The following is a 23,751-nucleotide window of genomic DNA, read 5'->3' on the forward strand; positions in this document are numbered from 1 at the left end:
AAACTCATCCAAACACTGCCATCTCATCTATGGCCAAAGTGAGCATTTTGCAGACTTCTGGTACTCTGAATTGAGAAGCATTGGCTCAAGAGACTCATGAATATGTCTATGGTTTGTTTCTGCTTTTAGAAACTTTAAATGTTTTTGAATGAAAAATTTCACTCAGAAAATTCTCCTTGTCTGAGTCCTCATCCCTTCCCCCTCTACTATCTCAAGGAAGTCATGTTCTTTCTGGTGGAATGTTTCCTGTAGTTGATAGTTGACATCTGCACCGGCCAAGACATCACCAGGACATCCATTTACTTTTTCTCCCTGGTACAGCTCATGTGTTCAGGAAAGAGACCCCCAAGACTGGCCAAATAGGTACTAATGAATAATAACTTATTTTCCCATATTCCCAGCCAAAATATTACACAAGATTCAGTTCTGACCAGTAAGAGACAACATTTATTTTCTGGGGCATCTGAGACAGAAGCTATGCTACAGAAAGAAAGTGCTCCTCACTGGCAGTGAATGAAAGATTTTGATGAAGCTTTGATTCTTGGAAATGATGGTGAGGATGAAGCAGATCCTGGAGAATTCAGAGGGAGGCGGGGAAAAAAGCTGGATGCTTGGTGAAATTGTTCATCCACTGCCAGTATTCCTAAGCTTTTTCAGTTTTATAAGCCAATAAGTTTACTGTGTTCTTGAACCAATTATTGGAAACCAAAAGCAGTCTAGCTTATTAATAGACTTCCTTTTGGTGAATTGTCTCACATGCATCTTTAGTGTTAATTTTACAAATATGTTCCCTGACTCAAAGTGAACAAGGTCATTGGTAAGCTTATTATCTGAGCTGCCACTCTATATACATGCTCACAAGCAAGTCCCTGATGTGGTACCCCAGGTCTTAGGAATACCAGGGTCTATCACCTGCACATCCCCTTAGGTCTTACTTTACCATTCCTGTACCAGGACTCAAGATTTGACCCATAAGGCTTATGTAGGAGGCCCTTGGGCAAGAAAGGCAAGTGTAGTCCCAACAACATTCATAGTAGAGTGGCTTTCCTGGCAAATGCAGAGGGATAGTAGTGTCCTGTAGGTGGCTATTTTCCAGCTTGACTGCTCCCAGAGGGTCTTCCTCAAAGGAGCTAGTACTTACATGACCTTTAGCACCCAGGCATAGGTACAATGAAAAGAGGAATCACTGCCTTCAGCATACATTTCAATCTCTTTCTCGGCACCCTGAGTTCCTTCTCAAACAATGAAGGTGTGCAAAGTAAAAGCCCCTGTATACAGGTGGCAGAGGAAGCATCTGTTTCATACTGTGGGTGAGCACTGGGTAAGGAGACCAAGGCAGAGAGTCCTAGTTGTGACACTGCCTTGTTGAGTCACCTGTTGTCCCTCATGGGTGAGACCTACTTCCAGGAGGAGCCAAGCAGATAGGGTATCCCCAAGAAGAGCTAATGCTACAAAGGCCCAGGATATTCCATCCAGTGGCCCATGCTTGACTATCACTTCACTTTTGGCTTTAGTTGGCTTACTGAACACAAAAGTGGAACTGTAGGTGATGAGAGCAGAGATTCCACCTTGAACTGAGAAACAGGAAAGGAAACTTATTCAGGTCAGAGGAGTTGCTAACATGGAACAGACTCACTTTGGTTGGGGACCAAAGTGACATAGAAACTTGACTCAAGTCATAGAATAGAGCTGGGGTATCTTCCTGATCCTCCAGCCCCTAAACCTGCTTGTCATTCAAGAGCACACTGGCTGTAGCAGCAGAGGGGCCCTGGATAGCTACCACTTGGCCTATGAAGATTTGCCAAGGGTCACACTAGAGGGCAGGTGACAGGGACTAGTGGCTTCCTGAGGGAGTCTTTTGAGGGTGTATGCTGAGTGGGCTAAATGGGAATGCTAAGGCCCATCTCTCAAAACAGCACACTCTTTCTCCTACAGAGGCACTTCTATAGGCTGGCTAGACTTGGACCCTGTCTGTCCCAAGCCATTGCTAGGTGTCTCTACAGTGCAGCCTCAACTTTGCTGTGGGAGGCAGAAGAGAACTCAGGCCATGTACCTAGCACCTAGCAAGAGCTGGATACATACCAGCTATTATTATCACTATGAGCCAAACTGCGACATGAGAACACATTTAATGCAACATGCAGCTGTGGCCTGACCTGGGATTTCTCCCTACAATCCCAGAATGCTATTTGCAGAACCCTTTTTCCAAAGCCTCAGTTACTTCAGGGTGTAGAAAGCGGCTGGCCAAACGTTCGATGTCATCCAGTGTTAGGCGGCTCAAGGACCTGTCATAATCCTGAGGAGAAAAGACCAAGTGGATTCAGGGGATGCAGGTGGGAAGGTATATGCTACAATAGGTAGGGGCTAGGGTAGAAGCATTAATATTAGAGGTCCAGCACTACTCTTCTCACCCTCTGTAGTTGTTCCAGGACCCTGCTGGCATCTGCTACACTGAAGTGACGAGCCAGAACTTTGGAGATCAGCTGCCAGATGGGGGTGGCTGGGGAGTCGACCAGTCTGTGGGCAGACCCTTCTTCCAGTAGCACCTTCTCCAAAGGCTTAACAACTAGGTTGAGCTTAGAATTGGGCCCAATGTTGTAATCTGACAGTCGTTTCTCATCTGTCAAAGAGAGATTGGTGTGGTTCCTTCCTCACTGATGTGGGGGTGGCTGGGAAGCAATCCTGCCACAGACAGCCAGAGTGAAGCATTGCAGCATCTGGCTTTGGGGTGGTGGGGTGGTGAAGGTTCAGCTACTTTTCTGAGGTCCAGTGGCAGCCAGTGCCCTGATCCATTACACTGGCCTGTACATCCCGTCCCCCAGCTTCCTGTGGGGCTCCCTGGATGGCTCCTTTCCCTGGTTACCTGCTAGGGCCTTGCCCTTGAACAGCAGACGTTGCTGGCGCACAGGGACATTCAGCTTATCCGAGACCAGGTGCTTCAGTGTAGACACTAGCTCGTCCTCCGCCACCTGATCCGGCCGAGGTGGAGAGGCAAGGGCTCAGCCCGAATTCCCTGGGCGGTGAAGCCCTCGCACCCACTCCTGAGGTCAGCTCTCCCGGCCTCCCCCACCCGCCCTCAGCCCCCAGCGGCAGGAGTGGGTGAGTGCAGCAGCCTGCGGGGTGACTTTACCTGTAGGCTGCACTCTCGGCCCTGGAGCGCCTTCACGGTCAACTGCATGGTGTCCACGACCCCGTACTCTACGTCCAACGCAAACCCCAACGGTCCCCTGCCGCGCGCTGCCGCCCCGGGCGCGCGCCGGAACCACCCGCCGCCGCCGGAAGCCGTGAAAGGGGCGCGCCCGCCTCGTGGCTCCCGCCTGCGCGTTCTTCAGTCCCGCCTCCGGGCCTTCGCTTCTGCCTCAGCCGTGCTTTGGGTAGGGGCCGTCACCTGAGCTTAATGATGAGGGGACGTGGGGATGCCCCGCCCACTGGGATCGAAGTGAGGTACCTGTAGGGTCAGGCTTGCTTAACCTGGGAGCTGTGACTTGAAAGGAAGGACCAGAATATCAGCTTCACGCAAGGACCGGCCTGTGCTAATTCCCGCCCTGCTGGTGGACCAAGTCAGTGCAAACATGCGGTGGTGTCTCTCAGATACAAAAATGGGCAAGTCCTGCCTGCCATAGCTTGATGACTTTCTACTTCCTTTCTAGTCTGGCTGTAAAAATATCCTGACTGAACCTCTGAAGTAGTGGACCGAGGCCTCTGCTCTCCTCATTCCTTATAGTGCAGAGGTCTGCTCTGTTGGGGAGGGCTGTTAGAGCAAAACCTTTGTAGATCTGGGGATACAGCTGAAAGGTACCACGTCTACCATGTGTAAAACAGAGTGAGTGAGGAAACAGTGGGCTCTATGCAGGGTCACCAAGCTTGTTCACCATTCTGGCCCATACCTGCCCAGACACACTAATCTTACCCCAATCCACAGGCTCCAAGGGACAGACTGGAAGGGACCCAAGCTGGCTTTTGTTTTTTTATTGAAATATATTTCTGGGCAATACCCAACTATCTAACTCAGCATGGCCTCTTTGGCACTGAAAGCTGGGGCGGGGGGGGGGGGGGAAAGAGTAAAAAAATAATCCTGGATTTGTCTGAGTGCATAGTGCATGAGAACTAAAGGCCTTTGGTACACAAGAACTGTGGGAAGAGAGGAGTATGGGGGCTGGGGGTTATAAAACTTGATTGAGAGGGCTCAGGGAACAGGAAAAAAGCTGCTGTAGATGAACTGGCCAATAACCAAAGCCAGCATCTCAGAGGTACCACTCAGTGCCACAATGAAAGGGGCCTGAGAGGCATAGTCTGCTTGAAGGCGGCACAGAGACAGCTGTAGCATGGCTAAGGCTAGCAGGCTGTTTTGCACCCCTACCTCAATGCTGACTGTTCGCCGCTGGGCCACTGGCAGCTTCAGGCAGATGGCCAGGCTGTAGCCCACCAAGAGGCCAACAAGAGGCACTGTGAAACCCACCAGTACAATGGGTAACCGGACTCCCACTAGAATGAAGACCCCCATGTGGTAGGCCAGGAACAGGCCCCCCAGGAGAAGTACAAAGCTGAAGGGCTTGATGACCTGTAGCAGTAGCTCTGAAAACTTGGGGAGCTTAGACTTGATCACCACACCTGCTGCTATGGGGATGGCAATAAACAGCAGAGTCCCCAGTATCTTGGAGATGGGCACATGGAGTGTTTCATGGATGCTGAGAAGGTGGCTGTAGATGGCTGATGAGAGTGGCAGGAAACCAGTGGCAGCTACTGTTGAGATGAAAGTCATGGAGATGGCCAGGGTGACATCTCCTCCAAGGAGGAGACTGAAGAGGTAGCTCCCTCCACCACCGGGTGATGAACAAGTAATGATGAGGCCCAGAGCTAAGGCCTTGGGTAGCATGAAGACTTTGGCCATTAGAAAAGCATAGAAGGGCATGACCAGAAACTGGCCCAAGAGGCCCAACAGCATGGGTTGGGGGCTCTGTAGGATCTCCTTCAAAACTTCAAGTTCCACTTTACACCCAAATGAACACTTGTTGACAAAGATAAGAGGCAGAAGCAGGTAGAGTACTGGGTTCTCTGAGAAGTGGCCCAAGTTGGCATTGAGAGCAGAAGGGAGGTCTTCAGCAGGTGACACCCTGATGCAGAAATCTCTCCGTTCTTCAATCAGCAGGGGTGGGGCCTCATGGAAATCCATGAGCTGAAGGTGGAGTGGGGCCAGCCCAGTCAGACCTGAGTGGATGCTCACCACGAAGCCACCTCCACTGCCCCAGGTTATGGCGCTCACATTCTTAATGGTCAGCACCTCTGTGTCCAGGGATATAACCTTAAGTGTGGGGCTGGGGCCTGTCCCATTGGCCTGTCCAGTGTATTGGCTAGAGATCACAATGATACCCTCACATTTCTCAGGGAAATCAAACTCTGTCACTGAACCATCCCCAATACTCAAATAGTGACCACTTGTGTGGCCCAGAGCAGTGCTGATGTTGGCACTGGCCATCACTTGGGACCCCCATGGCAGGCTGATGAACAGGAGGGCAGTTCCGAGCATGCCTACAAAACCTGTACAACCACCCTGTCCTCCCAGGCCAGGCAACTGCTGGCAACTACCTCTGTTTTTCCTGACCACCATGGCAGTTCACAGAGGATAGTGTTTTCAGGCCCCTTGTGTCTTAGGGGAACACCCCTGCTTGTGCTGTTGGAATGTCCTGAGAAGGGTCCATGGAAAGGTCCTGGTCCTATATTTTCTTCCTTGATAGCAGGACTATTCCTGAAATGGAAAGGGCAAAGAAAGTGGTAATGAAGAGGAGAAACTAAAAGCTTAGGGACTCTCAGCCCTTCACCTCTAGTTTTGGAATAGTGCTGGCCCTTAAATGTTATTCAGCTAGCTCTTCTTCAAGCACACCTGCCTCAAGCTTCTCAGCCCTCAAGAGGGGTCACCTACATATAGGAAACCCCACTCAAGCTGCCAAATTCCATGGAGTTTCTTACTATGGTAATATCATAGAGAAGTTCTAATCCTGAGGGTTTTAGGAGAATAATCTCTAACACTGTCACCACTAACCCATCTCATACTCATTTCAAGATGCAATGATACCACCATGGGAATGAACTAAATTGCTGCCTGGAGGGGCTAAGTATTGTGGCTCACTCCTGTCATCCCCATATTTGGGAGGTGGAGCCAAGAGAACCAAGAGTCTGATTATCCTTCAGTTATATAGCCAGTTCCAGGGCAGCCTGGGAGACTTGATAGTTCATTTTCAAACAAAGCAAATCAAATAAATGGTTTCCTGGGGGAGACAGAGACTGGTCAGATGAGAACAAAGGATGCTGATGGGAACATTGGCTTGGGACTGATCCAGGTCTTTAAAGAATACAATAAGGGAGTCTAAGTGCCATTTGCCAGCTACAAAGTCTTAACAAAGTGATATGTGCAGTAGGTGACTTCCTGAACCAAAGGCTGCTACTGACAAGTTGTGGCTACATGTCTTGTTTCATCTGCTCTATAGTTAGAGATGGAAGTACTTGTGGGAAGCATGCCCCTGCTTCTAAGGGAAGTTACAGTAGAACTTCAGTAGGAATATAGTAAGGATACAATAGGTATCCACTGAGCAACTTTGTCTTGTCAGAGCTCTCTGGTCTCAGAATTTGAGCTCTCATAGCTGCGGCTACATCTGAGAGTCTCTGTTAAGTGTTTTCTGGAATACATTACCCTAACAGAGTCTTTCTGTTTGAGACAGAGTCTTTGTGTGTAGTTCTGTTCACCTGCAACTCACATGTAAACTAGGCTGGTCTTAAATTTACAGAGATCTGCCTGCCTTTATCTCTTATGTACTGTAATTAAAGGTATAGGCTACCACATTCAGCCTTACCAGAGTCTTTTTGCTGTTGTTGTTGCTGCTGCTGCTGCTCCTGCTGTTGAGACAAGGGCCTCACTGTGTAGTCTTAGCTGGCCTGGAATTCACCATGTTGACCAGGCTGGAACTCAGATTCACCTGCCTCTGCCTCCCAAGTGCTGGGATAAAGGTGTGCACCACCTAATAGAGTTTTAAACTTATAGTGAACCCGAGTATTTCTAACAGTAGAGTAACATGAGGCAAAAGGAGAGGTCTGCCTCCTTCCCTTTCTCAACTGGATAGTCAACACCTTTGTATCATCATCTGCTAGAATTGAGGCAACTAGATGGCAGTGGACATAGAAGGTTTTACATTATGCTGATTTTGAGTATGGATCACTTACCCTGGGGGCCCTGGTCCAGCCTTGAGTCTCACTGATGAAGAGGGAGGCAGGAAAACCAGAGTAAAGTAACTAGTCAAGAGGAAAAGATGTAGACATCAGAGTAATGTGAGCCAGTTAAGGGAGAGGCTAAGGGCCATCCACCCATACCCCATCCTACCAGTAGAACTGGTGGACCATAGTCACTCTAAGGGAGATTTGGCCCCTATCCTACACCTCTGCTGATAGAGGAGCTGGAAGAGTTAGAGTAAACACATTTCAAGGCTGAGGAAGCAATACCCTCCGGAAGTTTTTCCCACAGCACCAAAGTGTAGGGGCTGAAGGATAACTAGCAGTGATGACCAGGTCTCCTCCACACCTGGGAGTCCAGGGTTTGTCAGATGGTTAGAGAAGTTAGGAAGGGCTCACAACCCCCACGGACAGTCTTGGGTTCAGAAGAGCCTCCACGTCATACCCGCGCCCTCAAGGCCTCTCGCTGGGTCTGGCCAGAGCCGGTGATTGCGAACTGCCAAAAGTCACCTCCCATCCTTCCCAACCTGGTAAAAGTCTCTCACCTGCTTCTGGGGCCACACAGCTCCTACAAGCAGCGGCGGGCTGGCAGCGAGGCCCGCCCTGCCCGGGCCTCGTCCCGCCCCCCACAGGCTCCGCCCCACCAAGGCTCCACCTGCGTGCTAGGACTCCGCCCTCTCACAGAGGCACTCGCCCCTGGCGGGCTTGTGTGGGTTCCCAACGGATGTGACGTTTCTGGAAACGACGAGCTGGCTCTACCACGTGAGACCTGACTTCCTAAGTCACTGCTATTGGCGTGTGGAGCAATAAGTACATTCTTTTTTTTTTTTTTTTTTTTTTTTGGTTTTCAAGGCAGGGTTTCTCTGTGTAGCCCCAGCTGTCCTGGAACTCACTCTGTAGACCAGGCTGGCCTCGAACTCAGAAATCCGCCTGCCTCTGCCTCCCAAGTGCTGGGATTAAAGGCGTGCGCCACCAACGCCCGGCTTAATAAGTACATTCTTGTGTGGCTACCTCCTCAGATAAAAATGGGTGATGGGAAGGTGATGTCAGAGGACAGTAAACCGATATTGATTTAAAGGTCATGTGTCGGTTGAAGTGATGGCTCAGTGAGTGCTTACTACTTTTTCAGAGGTCTCTGGTTCGACTCCCCATCACCTACTTAGCAGCTTGCAGCTGTCTGTAACTACAGTTCAGGAGATTTGATACCCTCTTCTTGCCTCTGCCCATACTGGATGCATGTGGTGCATAGACAAACATACACATACGTCATTTTTTAAAGGTGACTTATATGCAGGTGGTTCTGTTATTGCCATATCTGCTTTTCTTTTTAAAGTACAAAATAAACTCGTTCATTTTATTATCTGTTTTGATCTCTTTCTTTTTTTAAAAAAATGAGGATGGAGACATAAGCAGGTAAATCACTGAGTTCGAGGCTAGCCAGGTCTACTGAGAGAGTTCCAGGCCGGCCACACAGAGAAATTCTGTCTTTAAAAAAAATCTATAAAACTAAACTAAACGAAAATAAAATAAAGAGGCTTTTAAGATGGCTCAGCTGGTAAAAGCACTAGAGGCCTGTCAATATTACTAGTTCAATGGAAAGAACTGACTCCTAGAAGTTGTCCTCTGACCTCTGTGAGTACTCATATACAAATCATGCATACACATTTTTTTAAAAGGGTGATTTTTCCCAAAGTTACTGGAAAGACTAGAATAAATGAGTATTGCTCTAAAGTGAACCATTTCTCAGATATGCTAGCATTCCGAAGGCTGAGACAGGAGGATTGGGTATTTTTTTTCCTGAGACAGGGTTTCTCTGAGAAGCCCTGATTGTCCTGGAACTTGCTGCTGACCAGGGCTGCTTGGAACTCAGAGATCTGCCTGATTTGCTTCCTGAGTGCTGGGATTAACGTCGTGCACCACCACCTGGCAGGAGGATTGGATATTTAAGGCCAGCTTATCTTTTAAAAATATATATTTAAGCCAGTTGTGGTGGTGCATGCCGGTAGGATTTGCTGAAGAAGCAGGAGGATCATGAGTTCGAGGCCAGCCTGGGCTACACATATTTATTTATTTAAAAAAATAAATAAGGAGGTGTGATGGCCCAACCTGTAGTTGGGCCCAACCAGCAAAGGGAAGTGAAAGGAGGAGTTCAAGGCCACTCTCAGTTATAAAGCCAGCCTGAGCTACAGGAGATCTTACCTCACAACAAACAAGTGCTAGAGAAGGGGAATGAGGGGGTGGATATGATCTAAATGCATTGTATTCATATATGAAACTACTGAATAATACATAATTTAAAAGCCAAGAAAAAATAGCTTCAGAGAGACAAGAGTGAGTGCATACTGTTCTTGGGGAAGACCTGAATTTGGTCCCCACACGTGTGTCATGTGGATCACAACCTATAAATCCAGCTCCAATACTCTTGTAAAAAATCCAAAGATGGCTGCGTGTGCTTGTAACTTCAGTGTTGGGGTGGGTGGAGATAGATGGATTCCAGGAGTTTGCTAGCAAGACATCCTAGCCAAAACAGTAAACTTCAGATTCAGTGAGAAATGAATCTGAATATGAAAATGTCTTAAAGAAATAATGCAGAGTGATAGATGAAAGAATCTCATGTTCCCCATACCTCTCTGGCTTTAACACATGGGCCCACAACACCACCACACACACACACACACACACACACAGAGAGAGAGAGAGAGAGAGAGAGAGAGAGAGAGAGAGAGAGAGAGAGAGTAAAAGTAAAAAACAAAACTAAAGTTTTGAAGTCCCACTGCTTAGAGGATGAGTAAGCATACCACTGGGTATATACCTGGTATCTCAGAATGTTGTTACTGTATGTTTCATATGGGCTTGAAGGGTACTGCTTGAAGACAGCAGTGTTTAGAATCAGGACTGTTTGTCACATGCTGGGGTTGAAGATTCAGTTTGGAAAGGGGCAATGGGTCTGTCTGAAGATAGTCAGCCGAAAGAACCAGGGAAGAAAAACTTAAGAGTTGTGTCCTTGGTGGAAATCATAATTGTCACATTTTAGTTGTGTCCTTAGTGGACATCAGAATTGATGTATTCCAGTCATCTGTGCTCTTGGACTGGCCTCAATGCTGTTGAGTGGAACTGCTGGATGTTTTGGCCATGCTGGGTGTGGGCACCTGAAAGCCACTAATTCCTGCTGTATGTTGGGATCAGGGAAGAAAATGGTTAGAAGACTGCTTGCTTATTGTCATTAGTCATTTCAGCCTTCCTTGAAAAGCTGAGGGAATGCTTGGATGTCTGACATTAAGAATTTTTTTTTGTTTTTCTAGACAGGGTTTCTCTGTGTAGTCCTGGCTGTCCTGGAACTCACTCTTTAGACCAGGCTGGCCTCGAACTCAGAAATCCACCTGCCTCTGCCTCCCAAGTGCTGGGATCAAAGGCATGCGCCACCACTGCCCAGCTGAAATGAAGAATTTTGCAGCTTTGTTTGCAGGAAAGGGGGAGTGAAGCAAGAAAATATCTGAAGTTGGTTAAGGGAATTAATTTGCCCCAGAAGATAACAAGGAAGGGTAGGAACATCAAGTTCCCAAAGAGAAGTCATCTGGACCATAGAAAATATAAAACAAACAATAGTAAGAGTTAGGACAACAAGGCATTTCAGATGGAGGACCTGCTACTGACTTTCGAAACAGGACCACAGTGGTGACCCTGAGAGGTCACCCTCTTCGTCAGGCAGGTGAGGAAGGCATCTAAACAGGTACATTCAGGGTTCATTCAATACATGTAGGAAATATAGTAAAATTTGTTTTGAGCATTTAGCGTCAGGTCACAATACCTTGTTTTCTCTGAAGTAACTATCTCACCAACACTCTGGGAATAAATAGATGGATTGCATATGGGTGACTCTAATACAGGCACCTAGTGTGGGTACATGTTCCAATGTATATAGCCAGTTAGGTTGGTGGCAGGATGAACCCATATCCCAATCTCAACTAAGAAGAGTTAGTCTTCAAAGTTGTTCTAAAAGTTTCTAGACACACAGTACTCCCAATTATCAGCTTCCTAGCCTGTATTGGGTCAAATGGGAGATAAATCTAGACTGTGCTGCCATGTCTGTGTCTCTCTTCTTACTGAGTAGCAGTGACTGCTCAACACAAACACTTAGCATGGTGGTTTTTATAAGCTTGGCCCAGGGAGTGGCACTATTAGGAGCTGTGGCCTTGGAGGAAGTGTGTCACTGTGGGGTGGGCAATGAAACTTTCCTCCTAACCATGTGGGAACCAGTTTTCTAGCAGCCTTCAGATGAAGATATAGAACTCTCAGCTCCTCCTGCACCATGCCTGCCTGGATGCTGCCATGTTCCTGCCTTGATGATACTGGACTGAACGTCTGAACCTGTAAGCCAGCCCCAATTAAATGTTGTCCTTTATAAGACTTGCCTTGGTCATGGTGTCTGTTCATGGCAGTAAAACAAGACACATAGTTAACATTTGTAAAGCAAATGGACAAATTTTGGGCCTAAAAGATAGTTAAATTGAGCACAAATACCCAATTTCAATCTTCAGATCATGGTAGTACATGCTTGTAATTCCAGTGGTGGGAAGATAAAGACAGGAGGATCCCTGGGGCTCACTGCTAGCCAGCCTAGTTTACTCAGTGAATTCCAGGCCAATGAGAGACTGTTTCTCAGAAAACAAGGTGGGATTAATGGGATGACTCAGTAGATAAAGGTACCTGCCACCAAGCCTGATGATTTGAGTTTGATTTCTGGCAGGGCCCATATAATGGCAGAAAAGAACCCATTCTCTCAAGTTGTCTTCTGACATATACCTACACACACAGATACAGACACACACATACACTTATACACATACAAAGTAAATTGAAATGTAATTAAAATATTTTAAAAATTTTTAAATATTAGAAAATATTTAAAAATTAACTCTACACACACACACACACACACACACACACACAGACTAGAGAGGTGGCTCTAAGAGGTTAAGAGCACTGGCTGCTCTGTAACTTCAGTTCCAGGTGATCAGACACCCTCTTCTGGCCTCTACAAGCACTGGGAACAAAAGTAGTGCACAAAGATATGTGCAGGCAAAATACACAAACACATAAAATAAAATTAAGAGATGAAAAAAGCATTCCTGTTTTAAAAATTAAGGTGGCAAGTAATTGAAGAAAATACCTAAAGTTGACCTCCAGCACATTCTCTCTCCCTCTCTCTCCCTCCCCCCGCACCCCCCCCCCAAAGACAAAGATTGGACAGTTACAATTGTCTGGGATGCACAGGAGGGTCTCTGCCCTTCTAGATAATAGTGACCATATTTAGTGAGATTCTGCCTCATCTGGGAGTAAGCTGCTAACCCAGGGAGCCTATTCATTTCATACCTAACCTCTAGGTCTTGTTGTAGCTTTCCTAAACTCAACAAGGCCCTTTAACTTTTCTATACAATGGCAATAATGACAAGACGTTTTAGGATTGTGTGAACTGTGTAAACATGTTGTATAAAACTAACATCTTTTTTTTTTTTTTTTTTTTTTTTTTTGGTTTTTCGAGACAGAGTTTCTCTGTGTAGAACTGGCTGTCCTGGAACTCACTCTGTAGACCAGGCTGGCCTCGAACTCAGAAATCCACCTGCCTCTGCCTCCCAAGTGCTGGGATTAAAGGCGTGCGCCACCACCGCCCGGCTAAAACTAACATCTTGAAAGAATAAGTTGAGACTTTTTTGACCTCCATTGGGAGCATTCTAAGTGTAGCAGAGACAATACTGGCTACATTGTGGAAGCAGGTCACAGGTGTACTGGATTTTATTCTCTCTATACCTTGAGATTTTTTGAAATTTCCCATAATAGAAGAATCAAGAGACAAACATCAAAAATGCATAATACCCATAGCAAACATGATGTTGAAAAATACTTATTGTGATCAACAGGAGTCTGATGGGCAGTTTCTGTAATTTTCACTCAGTTTGCTGTGAACATAAAATGGCTCCAAAAAAGAAAGTCTTTTGAAAAGGAGACAACAGAAGTGTAATTTTCTTTTGGCAGCGCTGGGGATAGAACATAAGACCATTGAGCCCCCAGAATATACTTCACAGAGTCTGGTACAGAGAGGCTGGAAGAGTGTTTAGTCTATAAAGTACTTGCTGTGCAAGCATGAGGACCTGAGTCTGACCCCAGAACCCACATAAATAAAAAAGGCAGGCATGGGAGCAGTGCTGGGGAGGTAGACTTAGGTAGATACCTGGAGCTTAAGGCCTTAAGCCTAATTCTGAGTTCCAGGCCATATGAACAAACAAACAAATAAACAAACAAATAAAAGCAGTGGAATGTAGTGACACATGCCTTTCATCCCAGGACTTGAAACAGGCAGATCTTTGTGAGTTCCAGGATAGCCAGGGCTACATAATGAGACACTTCTCAAAACAACAAAACAAGTAACCAATGCTGGGCTTGGTACCGACCTTTAATTTCAACAGTTGGGAAGTAGAGGTAAGAGGATATTTGCAAGTTCCAGGCCAGTCAGAACTACAGTGAGACTGTTTAACAAACAAAACTCTTTCCAAACAACAGCAGCAGCAAACTCTACCAAAAACCCAAACTCAAACCAAATAAAGAACACAAGGTAGATAGCATTTGAAGAAGGACACTCAAGGTTGACTTCTGGCCTCCATATGAATGCACATAAACATGCATCCATATGAACACACCTGCACAAACACACAGAATTCAGTATAGACTCAGAGGGCTGGGTGTTAGCTATTATCATCACTATATCTGAGACAAAGAGTTGAGAGCCCTGCTGACTTTCCTGCTTGACTCTTTTAGTCTTGGATAAACAACTATCTCTTCCCTAGCATGCCTCTCCTGGGCACTCCATATCTCTGAACCAGCATATTCCTGCCATTGAATACTTCCATTCTTTTTATTCTTTTTTTCTTTCCTTTTTTTTCCTTAACATTAATTACTTGTGTATGTGTATGCACATGTCTAAAATATGGTTAGAGGAAAACTTGCAAGACTTGCTTCTATCCTTCTACCATGGATTCTAGGGATCACCAGGTTTGGCAGCAGGTACATTATCTTATAAGCCATCCCCCACCCCTTTATGGATACAGCACCTCATGTAGCCCAGGATGTCCTGGAATTTGCTAAGCAGTCACAGTTTGATTTGAACTTTTGAACCTTCTGCTTCACTCCACTTCCAAGTGTTAGAATAATAGATGTATAGTACCATACCCAGCCCTATTCTCACTTTCTGAGGCCTGATTTGCACTCACCATTTTTTTTTTCTGAGACTTAGTACTTAACAGCAATGGGTTGAAGGCTTAGAAAGCAGGTTGCCGGGCTAGAGAGATGGCTCAGTGGTTAAGAGCACCATCTGCTCTTCCAGAGGTCCTGAGTTCAATTCCCAGCAACCACATGGTGGCTCACAACCATTTGTAATGGGACCCGATGCCCTCTTTGGTTTGTCTGAAGGCAGCTACAATGTACTCATATACATTAAATAAATTAATAAATCTTAAAAAAAAGAAAGAAAGCAGGTTACCACAGTAGGACTTCTAAGTTTATCACTCCTGGCATGGCCACCTCAGAGATGCTTTATGGGATCCTCAAATTAGTATGCTTTGATATCTCTCCTCTAGAAATTCCAAGCTGTGTTCTTTCCCTTTTGGAACCTGGTTGCTTCTGCACTCCTGGAGTTATTTCAGTGCCTGTACTGGTTTTAATTCCTATCTTTTCCCCTATATGCTCACACTGGGTTACTGAGAGGTGGTGAGTTTCCTTGAGTTCCTGAGTACAGAACCATCTTTCTAATCAAATCCATGGGTAATGTCAGCTGGGAGCTATTCTACCTCCTATCTGAGACACATCTGGCCACAGGGCCCTTTGACAAAAGCTGTCTTGCTAAGCTCCAGGAGCATTGCTTGAGCCTCTGGGACTTACCTCTCTTCTACACACACAAACAAACACACACACACACACACACACACACACACACAAACCACCACCACCACCACCACCACCACCACCATCACCACCACCACCAACAACAACAACAGCCCTTGACTCTTCGCTAAGGACATCTGAATACACTTTATTCCATTGCAAGAGATTAGTTTATTAACAACCAAGTCATTTAGAAGGTGAACCCTCTGACAAACTGCATACTGCCATACACCTTGTGAGGAACTCCAGCTACTTGGGCACTAAAGGCCAGACTGCTCCATTCAGGCTTGCAGAAGTCATCTGATTAAGCTCTAATTTAGCTTACTTAAGGGATCACATTGAAAACAGGGTTGGATAGCAGTGCACTGCCTCTGTGAGGGAGAGTTTCTTGAAGATGTCCCAACCTACCCGATGGCTGCTCCAGTGAGAGGGGCAAACACTGAAGACCTTTGCCTCTGGGGGCACTCAAGAAACAAGATGACACAGGAGGGGCAGAGGAAGGGGCTGGGTGGGAACTGACTGTAAGATCAGCTTTAGGAAAACAAGGACACAGGTACTTAAGCTCCCTGACAAAATTAAATGGGCTAGCCCTGCAGCCCCCATCACCTTGAGGCTACTTTCAAGCCCTAATGTATTAGGGAGGAGGAGCCTCATGCCTGGGCATGGGGCACAGTCTCCACCCTACACTGGTGACATGCTGCCTCCTTCAGTCTGGTCCCAGAGCTTTGCTGTGCTAGCCCGACATGCTCCTTCGAGGGATACAGCCTTCCATCTCCAGGGCCTCTGGCCAGCCCTCATACTTGTTGGTGTGCTTACTGTTCTTCATATGCTGTAGAGGTTAATAGGAAGTCATGACCTGGCTCTCAGGGGCCAACCACCAGGGTACTCTTCAGTTTGTTGCCCTTCCCTTCACACAGGGAAAACTGGGGATGGCTGTAGTGGTCTATTCTTTAATAAGTGACCTGGGGATGGGCCAAGGTGAACACTGTGTATAAAAGGGAGTCCATGTAGCCCTGGAAGCTGCTGCACTAGTTGGGGTGAAGGGTCTTGGCTGGCATGAGCTTGAGTTGTTTTTGTCAGCCAAAGCAATGGAGAAATCTGTATTTGTTGAAAGCAGTGCTTGAAGGCCTACCTAAGACTTTTTGCTGAGAGCCTCTTTAGGTAAGGATGATGCCAGGGGCCCTCCTCTCTCTAGCATCCTCTAGCATAAACCCTGACTGATGTACTCTAAGAGCAAACCCAAGGGAGGTGAGAAAGGAGTGTATAGCATAAATTGGAAAACTGGGTTATGACAAGGCTAGGATGGTAGTGAGCATCTTTTTTCTTTTTAAAATCTGAAAAAGTATTTCATGTAGCCCAGGCTGGCCTGAAATTTGATATGCAGCCGAGGATAATCTTGAACTTCTGATCCTCTTGCTTTTACTTTCAGTGTTAATTATTATGGGTGTATCCTCTGCTCAGTTTTATGTAATACTAAGGATTGAACACAGAACCTCGTGTATGCTAGACAAACACCCACCATAAGTGAGATATATCCCTTGACTGAGCATCCTGAAGGTATTTGCAAAGATTTCTTGGGTATAAGTCTGGCCTATATGCAATTTGACATTTAAAGATTCCTTAGGTTGAAATATGTACAGGACAGGAAAGATCAAATTTACTGTCTCTCCCCATGGTGATAACAAGGGGCCAAGCCTAACCAGGGCAAAGGTCAGGGACAGAGATCAGAATCAGCTGGGTAGAGAATTCAGGGAAGCTTTGATATAAAGAGAAGGGGTGGCCAGGTTGCCAGGGATAGGAGGCAGAGGTGCTAGGTTCTCTGCTGTACCTGCTCAAAGGGGCTCTTGTTCTGTACACCCTTGGCTCCCACAAACACCCAGCTGTCACGGAAGGCTAGTTCCTTGGCATTCCTGCTGCCCAGCTCAGAAAAAAGCTTCCTGGTCTCTTCATTCATCCTGTCACACAGTAGGAAGAAATGTGAACTGGGGATTATTACTGTACTGGAACAAGACTGAAGCTATACTTGGCAGTCACTTACTTGGTAGCTGGATCATCATAGGATGCCACAAACACCAGAGTACCTTCATGCAGTGGTCGGATGAACTTCAAGAGATCATTGACATCTGGTGGAGATGGGCCCACAGAATATGGAGCTTCAGGTTCCACCAAGCAGCCCTTCCCCACCAAACAATATTCTTCGAATGAGGAAAACAAAGTAGGGACTGGGCCAGGGCTGTTCCACATCAAAGACCATCAGTATAAACACAGACAAATTGGTAAAGAAGCTAGGGCCATGCAGTCACAAAACGAATCCAGACAGATTTCCCCATCCCCTGCATTTTGTGAACCCCAAGGCAATACTTGTATAGCTGAGTGCAAAGACAGAAGGCAAGGTTTCAGGGAGAAAAATGTACAGTAGGATATTGTGGTGGGCACTCACCTCCAGCCCACATGTCAAAGGCTCTGGCTTCTAGGAGCTCACCACTGACCCCTGTATCAAGAGGAAGATCTGCTGAGCAAGCTGGGCCATGCCACTTTACCACCTGAGGACCTAGCCCAGGCTCAAATATGGTGGGTGGCAGCCCTTTCTAGAAGGATGACATGTCCTGTCATCCTCTCATTCACAGAGTTGCAGCCCATAGAGCCACTAGCATCTGAGGTCCTAAGCATCTCCACTATTATCACTACTATCACATTCACTGGGTGACTTCCTTTGTGGACCTTTCAGCTGGCATAGAATTCTTCCCAAGTCTCCTGGGGAGTGCCCAGAAGCCACCTGCACCTGCATAGGGAGTAATGAAGTGGAGGGGACAGGCCATACCATGGTATCTGCTTCTATAATCTGAATTCTGACCCTATAACATGGTGGACTCACCATTCACCAGGGCGATGTTCAGCCCACGGCCCACATTGTCCTTGACGCTGCTCATGAGCCTAGCAGGGGGTAAGAAGATCTCTTGTGGGCTTATCAGCTTTGCTCGTCCTCAAATAATCCTCAGCCCTTGGCCTTTACAGACCTGGCCTCAGGTTCCCCTCCCACTTCCCAGCCCATATGCTCACATCTTGTCCTCGAGGCAGATCTTGGGCCCGATGACATTGGCAGCCCCGCTGACTATGCGAAAGGCCAGGTGCTCTTCAGGACATGGCTGGGGCAGGCCGCACTTGTACTTCCTGGCCCTTGGTTCTGAGTAATGATAGCAGATGTGACCCATATGACTGACCCTGGTGTCACCTGAGATCTGAGGGTAAAGGTCAGGACCAGCCACAGGGCTGAAGGAACAGCTACAGAGCATGGAAATGGGGAAGGAGGTGGGTGGAGCTCAGACCAAAGCTGGGGATGCTTCTTCCAAGTGGTATGTTGAATAAGGAGGTAGGGACTCCAAGAATTAGGTTTTTCTGCTACTGGTAGGAAAAGGGAAAGGGGGTTGACAACTGTATTAGAACTCTTGTACAGTCAGAATAAAGCAGAGGATCCAGAAAGTCAGGGTGGGAGCTACTTGAATGAGGCACACAGACCAAAGTGGATGAGCTGAGCACAGGGCTCTACTAGCCTTTGTATTTCTTTAGGGTAAGGGTGGAGGTGACCTCTGTCATGGCTTGAATTATGATCCTATAAACTATACTGGAGTCAGAACTCTCAGTTCCTTAGAATGTGGCTGGGAAACAGGGTCTTTACAGATAGATAAGTTATGATGAAGTCATACTGGAACATGTTGAACCCTTAGTGTGACTGGTGTCCTTATGAGACAAAAGCATACAGGAGATGTTGTAAGACAGTACAGGCAAAAGGCAGAGTGGTGCAGTTACAAGATGAGGCACATAGATGGCTTCTAGAATCTGCAGAGACACAGAAAGACCCTTACTTGGAGCTTTAAGAGGAAGTACAGCCCTGCCATTCATACTCCCAGTTCCAAACATTGTGAGAAGATAAATTTTGGTTGTTTTAAGGCTTCTGCTTTATTTTGTTTGTTTGTTGTTGTTGTTGTTTTTTAGTAGCTTTAGGAAGCTAATATAGGTTTGGTGACAGGAATTTGGGGTTTATATAAATAAATACCACAAATACCTAAGGATGTAAAAATGGATTTGGAACTGGGTAGAGTGGACAAAAGCTACAGAGTTTTGAGGTGTACTGTAGAAAGAGCCTGGACTGCTTAAAACAAAAATAAAAACAAAGACAAAAACAAAGAAAACCTGAAACCCTGTTGGTAGGAATACAGAGGGAAGCCAGGTATGGTGCTACATATCTTTAATCCCAGACTTAGATGGATGATGTAGAAGGAACATGATTCAAGGCTATCCTGGCCTGTACAGTAAACCTCTATATTAAAACAAATTTAGCAATATTGATAGTAAACACAATTCTGGTAAGCTCAGAAAGAAAGAGCAATAGAGAAAGATTCTTCTGTTGAATCTTTCACTTACATCATCCTAAACAAAGTGTTGATAGGAACATGAATATTATAGATCTTCCGGTGAGACCTTAAAAGGAAGTTGAAGAAGCCATTATTGGGTGTGGGAGGAAAGCTCATCCTTGTTATAAAGTGTCAACTGTTCTGGTATTTTGTAGGAAAGAAAGCTTGTAAAATATTTAGCAAAAGAGATTCTCAAGCACAGTGTTAAAGGTATGGTCTGGTTTTTCTTTGCTGCTGCTTATGGTAAAATGAGAGTAGACAGAATAGTTGGAGAAAAATATTAATCATGAAGAAAATAGAACATAAAGATATAAAAAAAAAATCTCAGGCTAGCCAGACATATGCTTGTAATCCTAGCACTTGGGAGATGGAGGAAGATCAGGAATTTAAGGTTACCCTTGGCTATATAGTGAGTTTAATGATAGCCTGGTATTCATTAAGCCCTGTCACAAAGGGAAGGGAAAGAAAAAAAAAATGTTAGTTAAATTATATTGCAAAAATTGAGAAAGCAGTCCAAATCTGTAATTCCAGAATTTGATAGGGTAACACTGGAGGAACATAGACTTTGAGAGCTACATAGTAAGTTCAAGGTCAGTTTGTGTTACAGAGTGAAACTCTGTCAAAAAATCTGAAACATTTTATGGGCTAGAAAAATAGCTCTGTGTAGAGTATTTGTTCAGTATGTGTGAGGTCCTGGGTTTAATTCCCAGCACTATAAAACTTTTTAAAAAGTATACTTTAGAGAGAACACAAAGATGATGGCTGGCTAAGAACTTGCTAAGGAAAGGAAGCTTGTGTGTGCTCCTGCCTCTCAGAAGCCCGGACTTGAGATGGGATTATACAGAATGGACCTGTGGAGGATTCTCTTGTCTTATAACCTAGGCCTTCATGAACTGCATGAGAAGCCAGCAAAATTTGTTAGAGATTTATACCAACAGAAACATTGTCAGCCTATGAAAAGAACCGAGATGAGAATAGGAGGATGGAAGAAACAAAGGAATGAAAGACAAAAGGAAGGAAAGAAAGAAAGAAGTGAGGGAAGGGGAAAGGAGGGAGAAAGGAAGGAATGAATAAAGAAAGGAAGGGAGAAAGGAAGGGAGGGAGGTATGTGGTTGATTTTGAATACAGAACTAGGGATGAAGAGGCCAAAGGGCCCAGAGGATATGGTCACTTTGGTGGGCCTAGAAAACAGAGTACCTGGATATAGAGATTTCTTCTTAGGCCCTGATATCTAGAATTTGCCCTGCTGTAATTGGGACTTGCTTAGGACCATAAGCCTCTGCTTCATCCTAATGTCTCTTGTTTGGAATGGGAATTTTTTTTTTCCTATGCCTGCCCCTTTCACCTTCTGATGGTGGCTAACTAATTTACTAGGTTCACAGCACAGATGCCTATGACAGCTAGTTGGGAGACTCCAGATGGAGAATGGAAATCCTAGTGGGGCTGGCTGACAGCAGGCAGCGGTGTCACAAAAGGCAGTATGAAATACAGGTACAGGAGGGAATAAGAGAGGGACAGGAGGCTTACCTGCAGTCACTGAGTTCTCTGGGCCTGTAGGTAGAGAGTTTGTCTATTAGCATGGAGGCCTCCAGGAGCCTACAGCAAAGCAAGCAGGCTCAAGGACTCAGGGCCAAGTCAGGCTATATTTGACATGTTTCCCACTCAAGTCTCAATGATGCCCTGATGTAAAACTGCCTGCTCCAGGAAAAGGATAAATTGGGATTGTAAATAGTGTTTAGGTGACTTTGGCACCAGTGTCAAGGTGTAGAATCCTTTGTGTGTCTCAGAGCCCAACTAAAAGTCCAAGGACAATCAATATTCAATGGGGGCCTTTCCACTCCTTATTCTTATTCTATCAACTTCCACTCAATATTGATTGCAATTAGGGGTGTTTTTCTCAAGGATGGTTGGTAGGAACAAGGATGCATTTGTGCTGGAAGATATATCTAGGGCAGCAAAAGGAAGCCTGCTAAGAAGGGAACGGGAAACCCAACCACCATAACCCATATTGGACACCTCTACAGTGAATCAAGAGGGTCCCCACACTCACTGGTGAAGAATTGCTGAATTCGAGGAAGGCCAACACCAGGACCACCTAGGAGGATGATGACTAGGATCCAGGTGAGACCCATAATGATGATTAGGGCCACAATGCGCAGGGGGCCTGCAGGCAGGATAGACACAGAGCAGGACTATCTCAGATATCAGTGAACAAACCTTGCAATAACCCACTACCTCACATGACCAGATCTCCCCTTCTACTTGGGAACAAGTGATGGTAGGATTGGAAGGTGGGGGACTGATTGCTATCTACCAGACCCAAGAGATAGACTTGAACTTCCTCTTAGTATACTCCTTGTGAAAACCAGTCCTACCTGATTCAGGATCTATCAAGTTCTCTCCTGTCCCAGATACATTGTGCGAAGACTCCTTCTTTCTAGCTCACTTTCTCTCATATTATCAACAGGTCCTAACTTCTTAAAGATGAAACAGAGCTCCTGCAAGAAAAATCTCATTCCCTGACTCTTCATCTTCCACTTCTCCACCAAACTCTTTAAAAATTTATATTCTGGCTTGGGATATAGCTCTGTGGTAGAGCATTTGCCCAACATGCATAAGACCCTGGCTTCCATCCCCTAGCATACACATAAAAAGACAACTACATTGTGATTTCTATTACCTCACTCCCCAACTCTCTCCCACAAATTCTTCCAATCTAGTCTTGCTCCCACAACATCAACTGAAGACCTTTCAAACCTATGGCTTTCATGATGTCACATTTCTGATTGTCTGCTCTTTCTTGACCTCCCAGTGGGCTGCCCAAGCCCTCCTGATGCAAACACTTCACTACTAGGTTCCAGGATACTACTGTCTCCTGACCCCATTCTCTGGGACTTCCTCTTTGTTGGTTAGATTGTGTTTCATTACTCTCTCCTCAAAAGGTGTTCTTTTCCAGGCTGCCTTCTCCGTTCTTCGTACTGTATGGGAGATTTCACCATGCAGCAATGACACCTTACACCTCCAGTCCTGATCTGTCTTGAACCCATATCTTCCCAGCCAGTTCCTTAAAGTCCAATTTGGACTTATCCACAAAGCTGCTACCTTACCAGTTCTAAAATTCTACTCTCACCCCATACAGTCCCTCCAAGGCACATTCATGTTAGTAGTCCAGCTGACAGCAGAGCTGGCACTAGGATGACACCCAACCTCACAGGCACCTAAGTCAGTCTCTTCTAAGGCCACGCTTCTCTATCTCTACTCTCCACTCCTCTCCACCCAGCTACTAGGCTCTCTGGAGCCTATTTCTCACAATTCATCAGTTCATTTTCCAAAAGGCAGCTGGCCTGTTATTTGTGTATATATATATATATATATATATATATATATATTTTTTTTTTTTTTTTTTCATTCCTTAACTACTCATAGTTTGGGAAGCTGATGTCCTCAGAGGTGAAAGAATTTGCTCATAAAATGAGTGCTTGTGCACAGTCATCCATTAATAAATAAACAAACCAGTGACCACCCAGGCCCTTCCTAACACAGACATGAGGACACCTGGCCTCTCTTCAGTTCGCTGTGGAAGCCACCCACCTGCCAACCTCATGTCCACTTCTCCCGCTGGGTTGGGACCTCCGGCAGGTGCACTGTTTGGGAACTGTGGGTTCTGGGAGGAATGAAACAGGAAAGAGTAGGCTTGGGGGTGGGGACAGGGGCAAGTTTGTGCTGGGCGAGATCGGTGCTATGACTTGTTCCTCCAAATACCAGTCCAGGCTCAGGAGAGCGCTAGGAGAAGCCCTGCCTGGCCAGGAGAGCCTTGGGAATCCGTCGCGCCTCAGTCTGGCTAACAGAAGCCTCCAGGACGGGAACGTAGCAATAGTTCTCCTCGACCCGGGACCCTCCCGTGTTAGGCCCTGGGCTCAGGTCGATCGTCTCGAGTCTGGCGGCAGAGAATAGGCGGGCCAAGGATGTTGCCTGGGTGTAGGGAGACGCAGACCGGATCAGGGAGTTCCCCAATGGTCTCGCTCTGCCGGCTGGGTGAAGCAAATGAGTCACGTAGAAAAGCTTAGCAGGCACGACAATGGCCGCCCGCAGAAGGCCACAGCCCACAGACGTCGCTCCGCCATAGGCCCATAGGCTGCGCTGTGGGTCCGCAGGTCCTCACGCAGGCTCCACCTCCAGACCT

General features: G+C 46.2%; 3 protein-coding genes across 5 annotated transcripts; all 3 read right to left on the reverse strand.

Annotated features, from left to right (window-relative positions):
• Positions 1–424: 424 nt before the first annotated feature.
• Ubl4a (ubiquitin like 4A) lies at positions 425–3,290 on the reverse strand. The gene is made up of 4 exons (XM_034486082.2): positions 3,131–3,290; positions 2,864–2,969; positions 2,412–2,620; positions 425–2,296 (listed from the first exon to the last, which is right to left on the reverse strand). The coding sequence occupies exons 1-4, from the start codon at positions 3,176–3,178 to the stop codon at positions 2,186–2,188; spliced, it is 474 nt and encodes a 157-aa protein (XP_034341973.1). The 5' UTR covers positions 3,179–3,290; the 3' UTR covers positions 425–2,185.
• Positions 3,291–3,954: 664 nt separating this feature from the next.
• Positions 3,955–12,383, reverse strand: Slc10a3 (solute carrier family 10 member 3). Of its 2 annotated transcripts, XM_034485042.2 has the most exons (3): positions 7,767–12,383; positions 7,216–7,284; positions 3,955–5,746 (listed from the first exon to the last, which is right to left on the reverse strand). In XM_034485042.2, exon 3 carries the CDS (start codon positions 5,606–5,608, stop codon positions 4,187–4,189), a length of 1,422 nt encoding a protein of 473 aa, XP_034340933.1. In that variant the 5' UTR covers positions 5,609–5,746; positions 7,216–7,284; positions 7,767–12,383; the 3' UTR covers positions 3,955–4,186. The 2 variants fall into 2 exon arrangements, with proteins under 2 accessions (XP_034340933.1, XP_034340934.1); XM_034485043.2 differs by lacking the exon at positions 7,216–7,284.
• A 2,901-nt stretch (positions 12,384–15,284) lies between these two features.
• Fam3a (FAM3 metabolism regulating signaling molecule A) lies at positions 15,285–23,708 on the reverse strand. Of its 2 annotated transcripts, none has more exons than XM_034485046.2 (9): positions 23,160–23,708; positions 21,619–21,732; positions 21,096–21,119; positions 18,217–18,340; positions 18,032–18,090; positions 17,597–17,647; positions 17,195–17,351; positions 16,985–17,111; positions 15,285–15,985 (listed from the first exon to the last, which is right to left on the reverse strand). In XM_034485046.2, the coding sequence occupies exons 1-9, from the start codon at positions 23,170–23,172 to the stop codon at positions 15,890–15,892; spliced, it is 765 nt and encodes a 254-aa protein (XP_034340937.1). In that variant the 5' UTR covers positions 23,173–23,708; the 3' UTR covers positions 15,285–15,889. The 2 variants fall into 2 exon arrangements, with proteins under 2 accessions (XP_034340937.1, XP_034340939.1); XM_034485048.2 differs by having other exon boundaries at positions 17,195–17,279; positions 23,160–23,706.
• Positions 23,709–23,751: the final 43 nt, after the last annotated feature.

Source organism: Arvicanthis niloticus, chromosome X (assembly GCF_011762505.2).
Source record: "Arvicanthis niloticus isolate mArvNil1 chromosome X, mArvNil1.pat.X, whole genome shotgun sequence".
Lineage (NCBI taxonomy): Eukaryota > Metazoa > Chordata > Mammalia > Rodentia > Muridae > Arvicanthis > Arvicanthis niloticus.